The sequence below is a fragment of the Manduca sexta genome, chromosome 26 (genome assembly GCF_014839805.1).
Source record: "Manduca sexta isolate Smith_Timp_Sample1 chromosome 26, JHU_Msex_v1.0, whole genome shotgun sequence".
NCBI lineage: Eukaryota > Metazoa > Arthropoda > Insecta > Lepidoptera > Sphingidae > Manduca > Manduca sexta.
In genome coordinates this window covers 19,283,480-19,291,396 of record NC_051140.1, presented here as the reverse complement: position 1 = coordinate 19,291,396, position 7,917 = coordinate 19,283,480, and the positions used below count along the sequence as shown (strand labels likewise).

Sequence of the window (7,917 nt, the reverse complement as noted above, 5' to 3'; positions counted from 1 at the left end):
ATAATGACAAAATAGTAATTATGTTGCCCAATTAAAGAATTGGGAATTACCTTCCTCACCATGACCAAACTATCTAAATAATATATTTGTTTTAAAATAATTTGTTAATATTTATATTATTCATTTATCTTTGGGCTTAAAGATATTATCAAAAATATATTTTTATTGTTGTTAAATACACTATGTATTTTTTTCACACATTATATTGAAAACTAGGATTAAAGACAAATATTAGTTATTTCACAACTATTGGTGTAGTCACTTGAAATGATTTAATGTTTTTCCGTAATTCTGCTTTCATAAACTCAACTCTCATCTGTAATTAACGCTAAAGCAACTCCGAGTTAGACGGGAATTTTCCCAACCTGGCAATATTGAAAGAAGTCCGTTGACAGTGGCAGTAACTGACATTCGACACTGACCATGGGAGTTTAGGTACTCTTCACACTACACACCTACCTTGTGAAACACCCCTTACGCTAATTAAAAATTAATATTCCAACGCCCAGCCATTAATCATATAGGCAATATTAGTTTATATCTGATCTCTCAAGAAATAAGTATTGAAATCGAACGGGATTTTTAAACTTACCTGGTTCTTACAAATGCATCAGAGTAGCATGAGAAAAAAAAACAGCTGACACATTTAACATTTAATAAATTTCTCCAATATACAAACATACTGACACATAAGAGCTATACAATTATCTAAAATAACACATCTATTTTCAGTACTTCTTAATATATTTATTGAATCGCTAATTTCCTTCAGTTTATTCATAACCAGAGGCATTATCAATTCATTGAGGTTTCTATCGTTTGAACATATTGCTGCAGAGTATATTAGTCTACTAACATCCATATCTTTTCTATAATAATACTTTACAACCATCAATAGACCATATAGGTTAAAACTAAGACCCTTATTATCTATATACAAATCTTTGTTTAGACTATGGTTTGATATGAAATTGGCCTGTTCTTGGGACAGTTTTATGGAATTAGTTGTAAAATACGATTTAATATTATCAAAATTAAATGAAACACAGTCTAACTCATTATCTGGTAGGTAAAAACCATATTCAGTGATCAGTTTTAAGTTATGACTATCACCATAGCAGATAAACACTTGAGAATATGGATCAAAATTGTTTTTTGTGTATATAGAAAATGATATGTCTAAAAATAGATCTTCGTTCAAGTCTTTAATATTTAGGTTCTCTATATCTCTACTAACTAGTAATTTAGTCTCATTTCTTGCATCTGGGCTGTGGTTTATCATATCTAAATATGGACATAAAGATATTTTAGTATTATCACAAATTAAATTTAATATTGTATTTTCTATGTTTTTTAAATCTATTACTTTTGATAAATCCATATACACACATCTAGTATTGACAGTAAAATAGGCCCATTCGTACAATGGCAATGTAAATGATTTTAAAATATGAACACTGCTTTCTTTGCTTGATGTTTTTAAAATATCTCTAAAAATTTTGTATGATGATTCTATGGTATCTTTTTGTTTTATAATTATAGAGAGAATGTCAGTGTCTATGTTACATTGAGTTTCATATGGCAAAAAATATGGCACTGTATAATCTTTAGGCAAACTTTCCAGGTAAACATGCCATTTTGAATTTACAGATAGAACTCTTAAAAATGCCAAATAAAAAGACATTAATGACTGAAACGACACTCCTTGCTTGTATTCCCGCAAACAATCTACGCTGTTATCTAAAAATATGCTACAGAATGCTTTGTCCATCAACAGCGTGCTAACATTTATTGTTAAATTTAACGGGAGAGTAATAAGTTCTTCGCCACATTTTATCTTCTTTTTTGTAATAACTCCGCGACCAGTATCATCGAACACCGCTAATGCTAGCTTTTTATTACGTCGCAGGCCATTTTTTGCAAGCCATGTATTCAATAAAACGGAATCTTCATTATCATCACTCAGGTAAAAATTTCGCGGTTTCACTACACACCGTTTACGTTTGGTCCTTCCCATAATTCACAGAAATTAACTCAAGTTATCCAGACCCTTTCAGATATTAGGCGATTATTATACCTATTACTTGAAGTATATGCCTTTAATTTAATTAGGCGGTGTTACGCATAAAATTGAAAATTGTTTGTTGATAATACCTCCACTCCCCATTATAAATTTATTTTGACATTATTGCTGTTAGTGACAGTGTTGCCAGTGTATATTTTATAAAAGCTAAAAACGTATTTAGAAACTCCCAAAATATTGAATTTTTGAAAAACATACTCTTCAAAAATATGTAATAGATTTTCTTTTGAAAAGGGTACTTTGTACAAATTATACAAAATGCTTTTACGATCATTTTCTTACACGCAAAACTTTCTTAAGCTCTGTTTGACGTTAAAATCCTTCCGAATTTGAGGGAAACCCTACATTTCAACTGTGGCAGATTTTTTATATTCGGAATGAATTAGGAATAAGCTATACATTTTTCTATTGACGTTTATCTTTTTGTTGAGAATAGCAATATTTTTTTATCGTAACCACAAATATTAATTTTACTGAACATTGAAACCAATTGAAAGTTTATAAAATGCATAACATTGAAATCATGTTTCTCACAAGACCAAGTCACAGACGCCCAGGGCCGTAGCTAGACTTGAATTTAAGGTAGGGCAGCTGTTTTTACAAGCAGGGCGGAAATAAAAATGTTACTAGCTCTGATCTGCTCAATCGATTTTTGGTTTCCTTAACTTGTGGGAGTGAGGAAAAAAAAATGTAACTTACGTAATTTTTAAGCTAATATACAGATTGTAACAAAAATCCCCTAAATTTCGAAAGAAGGTATTTCACCCCACAATACGAATAACTTACTATGGGACCAACTTCCAAATCGTAAAATAAAACCGCTGCTCCATATATATTCATTGAATCGTAATGTACAATTTAGTTCATTATTAAGGTAGGGCATTAGTATTTTAAGATAGGGCATTAGCATTTTAAGGTAGGGCATTGCCCCTCAATGCCCCCTCTTAGCTACGACCCTGCAGACGCCGCACTTGTAATATATATATATATATATATATATATATATATATATAGTTCGACGTTCTGAAATCGGAGACGGAATTTATAAAGCCATTTTTTCACGCTAATCATTTGGAAATTACCTGGAGGAAAAATAAAATATTACAGATTTTATAGTTTTATTATATTTTAATTTAATTATTATAAACAAAACTATTTAGATAACAACATAATATGAAATTAAATATACGATTTTCTAAAATTCGTTCAGAAACAGTTCATAAAATGACTTGTCGGTTGCAACTTGCAAGTAGCAACTTGAAAAGTTTTGTTTGAAGCTGTTTGAAGCTAACGGACTATTCAAATCTGTGATTTATCAAGGGATTTAGAACTAAATGAACGTAAAACAACTGCTTGAAAGTATTAGTCTGTGTATGGTTTATTAATTTTTTTATATTCTTATTGTACAAACTATAAATCCAGTGAAATGTCGCAACAACAAACCAAAAACTGCATAACCCTGCGTGGTTCCGCACAAATTATTTGCGAATACCTGAGTAAGTTTACCTGAGTTCCTTTTAAAATAACTTATTTTAGAAAAATACACAGTACTTTATTGCAATTTTATATTAAGTATGTACTTATAAATGTAATTTATATTATTGATGTGTTGTTTTAGAATTCGCTATCAACTCTGTATTGTTCCAAAGAGGCTTATATCCACCAGAAAGTTTTAAAGCCGAGCAGCAGTATGGTCTAACGCTTTTAATATCTGAAGACCAACAAATTAAGAACTTTTAACAAATTTACTCACCCAGAGTGAAGGTATATATTTCATTTTAATTTCCATGCATACTTCAACTTCTGCCAGTGTCACTGTATATAAATGATTAAATTTTATATAACTCCCTTTATTCTGAATAATAAAGCAATATTTAATCTAATTTATTTAATAATTAAACCAATTATTTGTTTTTAAATTTCAGAATGGATAGTAAATAAGAAAGTGAGCAAACTGTCTCTCATTATATTAAATGTGGCCAACAAAGAGGTCCTTGAATGCTGGGATTTCAATGTTCAATATGAAGATGGAGACACCGCACTGTCCAAAGAGAAAAACGAAACTGTTGGAAGCAAAGACTTGAAGAAAATCCAACAGGAAATTAGAGATGTTATGTTGCAAGTAGCAGCAACTATATCATACTTGCCATTCTTAGACTGTAGGTGTTCGTTTGATGTTCTAGTTCATGCAAGGACAGATTGTGATATACCTGAGAAATGGGCTGAGGCTGAGCCTGTAGCGATAGCAAATGCTCAGAATGTTCAGCTCAAATCCTTCTCTACCAGCTTACACAAGATGGAGACAGTAGTTAGCTATAAACTTGTAGATTAAGATGTTGACTGCGGTTTGTGCAAAAGTTGTTTTATTGTGGACGTAATGTGCGTGTGTCTAGCAGACAGCTGAAGTGTTCTCTTATATCTATCTCACTCATTCACATTGCTCAACAAAATGCCAGTGAGACACACAGATTGCTTGTGGTGGCTGCTTTGGTGGATACTTCATTCTATTGGTGCCATAGTCAATGTGGTTACATGCCAGTTTTTTGCACAATAAAATCTACACATTTTTCAATAGAACTTATATGAGATGTAAATCTGCAGTTTTTATTAATTATGTTTCAAGATTAATTTCCTAAGAAAAGCACAGATAGTTCAGCTAGCTAAAGTGTTAGAGGTAGAGTTAATAGCTTATAAGACTGAACAGATTGGGTAGAAAAGATATTGAGCAAAGTACCATGTACCAGCTACTACATCATTGCATGTCCTACAATGTAAACAGATAACCTCATAAAGGTCGCAAGACCCTTAAGCTTAATTTCTTTGCATGATATATAGAAATACAGTTTATTATCAAAGGATAAAAATCAAAATACTAGATCACAAGTCATCTTTGAAACACGATGAAAACTGAGGGGCCTATGAACCATAATTGCCAATAAAATCTTGTCATATCTACAGATTGTTTTCCGCTTATGTATGGATTAAATGTTGTGCTATTAAAGGTGATATAAGGGTTTGTCTGTAAGTTCTATTGATAAAAATGTTTTTGTACTGTGTGATGTATCTAATGTTTTTAGGCTCAAAGGATGCAATCACAATATCTCACTTTTTAATTACACACACATTTGATATTAGTATCAATATGGGACCATTTTTTAAAATAGTACTATGATCTAAATCATATTTTTGTAAAGGTAGATTCTGTGTAAAGCATTAAATAAATTAGGAAACTTGGAGCCAAATTATAATTCAAAAAAACCACTTCTTCACTTTCCTAAAATTAAACTATCATAATGTTTTAATTCTGTTTTAACTACTTGAAGATGTTAAAAGGAACCAGTGTATAAATAATATTTAATTGGTATTTTTTTACCACTTGACATTATAATATTAAAATTTTACTATTGTAGTAAGAAATAAAATCACTTATTAGTTATTAGAAGGCAATGGCTTTTGAAACAAATGTGAAAATAAAGCCTCTTGTTCCGTTTTTCTTCACAAAGATTTTAACGAATTAATATACATTGATAGTAAAACACACAATTTAAATGTTTTTATGGTAATTCTGAATCATTTTCATATAGTACTAAATATAGGATAAACATACTCAATAAAGTTTGAAATTTTTACTTTATTCAATCTTATACAGTATTGTAAATATTAACTTAAGTAGGTAGGTAGCGAAGTAAAATACCATACATTCATTTTTAGATGACAGTAAGTAGCTTTAAGTAAGTGTTAAATAAAATGTTTTTTTTTTTCTATATGTCTGCCTTTTAATATTCCTGCCCTAAAAGTCTATTAAAGGGATAAATATATGGTGTTTTATATTTATTAACGAGCCTGCCGGCATAAAAATTCTCTTTGCAGAAAAAGTAATGAAAACGCGCTTGGCTTTGTTACCCCTGTTAGGGTAGGCAGCAACGCAAGTATTGCACTCACTTTCCCCATGTGTATTTTGGCCCATGATGTTATGGGGAGCCTATCGCCATATACTAGATATAACAACACGTAATTAACTACTTTAGGTACTAAAATGCTTTTGTGTAATTTAATTTTGTAGGGGTAAACGGCTTGTCACTTGATATTAGTTTGTTAGGTTTTTGGTTCAGTATCAGCTAAATGGATTGTGTTACTATGATAGCAGGTGTATGCTGCGGTCGCAGACTTAGACGCGTCAACGTCAGAGGAAGCCCGCAGCCGTCCCAAATGCACCGAAGAGGGCCACCGCGGAGTTTTAGCTGGTAGGCCGTGCATAGGCTTAAGTTGTATATAGGGTTAGGGACTCGGCCCGGCGGTCGCTCGAAGGTCACCATCAAATCCGGGCGACTCAACGCCGGGCCGTAAGGCACGGTTACCCCAGCATAACCGCTCCGTCGCCCCTCCACGAAGGCTGGGCGGTAGTAATAAGGCACTTTCTCCGCGAAATGTACTTATATCGCAAAACCTCTTTTAAATCTTTAAACTATAAAAGGAAAATAAAAAACTTAAATGCAATTTTCACAATTCATTTAATATAACAAAGCGCTTACAAAATATCGATTATAAGGTACAATAAATAACAACTATTTAGCAAAAATAATACTGTACATTTATTAATACAACTTAAAATTATTCGACTCATTTAATATGGACAAACTTTCTAATTTATCGTAAGTGCGTAGGCGTAGTAAGATGGTAGAGTTATCATCACATAAAGTGCGCAAATTAGATTTTTAAGATTCAATTATTGTATTGTTTTCCTTGCACGTTTTAGTACTCATGTTATGAGGGAATCATGAAATTTCTATGAGTATTTTTTATTATAGTTAGATTCATTGATGGACTTGCGTTTAGTAGAGGACTTTCACATAATATTTTTTGTGGAATCTGCTACGTAAACTGCAACTTGCTTTAGATTTTAGAAATATGTATTTTTAAGTAAGAATATTTCTGTGAGGATTCATTTATTTAAACAATATGCAATTTTTTCTGCGGTTTTAAGTTAAAATAATACGAATATGACGTTTGTGGTTTTTAGGGAACTACGGCCCAAAACTGAGTATTAGTATCGGTGGATGTTATTTACTAACAATTAAAAATAGGATGAATTTTGTATGGCAAAGTGATTCTATACAATGTGTAAAATTAAAGATGGAGTATGTTCATTGAAACAGAGTTGTAAAAGTTGGTAAAAGATCGGCGAAGTGATAATATATCCGTTAATTAAGCTTGCTAACAGATATATTAAACATTTTTAACACCGATTTCCTGGCACACAATCGAAAGATTTATACCTTTTGAAGGGAAACCAGAGTCCAGTTTCCTGGTAAATATGTGACCAAAGTAAACATGTGAATATAAGACATATTTGTTGGGGTGGATAATTCATATTAGTTTAGTGGGTACTAAATCATTTTACTGTTTGTACTGAAAAGTTTCATGAATTGTATTTTTATATTCACCTTTATTTATTAAAAATGGCGAAAAATAGTATAAAATATAAAAAATATATATTTTTTCTTCATTAATATGGCCTTACCATATTGTACTCGGATGGCATTTAAACTTTTAATATTAATTACCTACGTTTTGTTTCTGTTAGTAGTGAATAATGTAATATAAAAGTAATGCAGAAAATGAAATGATGGGCATTATGTGACGTCGAATCTGTCTTACTGTGGAGGGACTTATTGAGCAAATAGATTAATTGAAATATCGCACGTCTGATACCCTAAAAGCCTAAGGATAGGCATGAACTGAGCCAGGCTATAAACGTTTTATTACGTTACAAATATTTCACAACTCACGGGTTTTTTTTCGAAACGAATAACTTGTGAATACTTGCTGTGACG

The 7,917-nt window shown here is 31.5% G+C and overlaps 2 protein-coding genes across 2 annotated transcripts; one reads left to right on the top strand and one right to left on the bottom strand.

Annotated features, from left to right (window-relative positions):
* Nucleotides 1–636: 636 nt before the first annotated feature.
* LOC115451341 (SET domain-containing protein 4) lies at nucleotides 637–2,194 on the bottom strand. The gene has a single exon (XM_030179631.2). It carries the CDS (start codon nucleotides 2,015–2,017, stop codon nucleotides 647–649), a length of 1,371 nt encoding a protein of 456 aa, XP_030035491.1. The 5' UTR covers nucleotides 2,018–2,194; the 3' UTR covers nucleotides 637–646.
* Nucleotides 2,195–3,324: 1,130 nt separating this feature from the next.
* LOC119190793 (mitotic spindle assembly checkpoint protein MAD2A-like) lies at nucleotides 3,325–5,849 on the top strand. The gene is given in 4 exon segments (XM_037443679.1): nucleotides 3,325–3,579; nucleotides 3,702–3,818; nucleotides 3,821–3,847; nucleotides 4,009–5,849. Coding segments are annotated over 4 exon segments (621 nt in total). The 5' UTR covers nucleotides 3,325–3,509; the 3' UTR covers nucleotides 4,416–5,849.
* The last annotated feature ends 2,068 nt before the right edge of the window (nucleotides 5,850–7,917 follow it).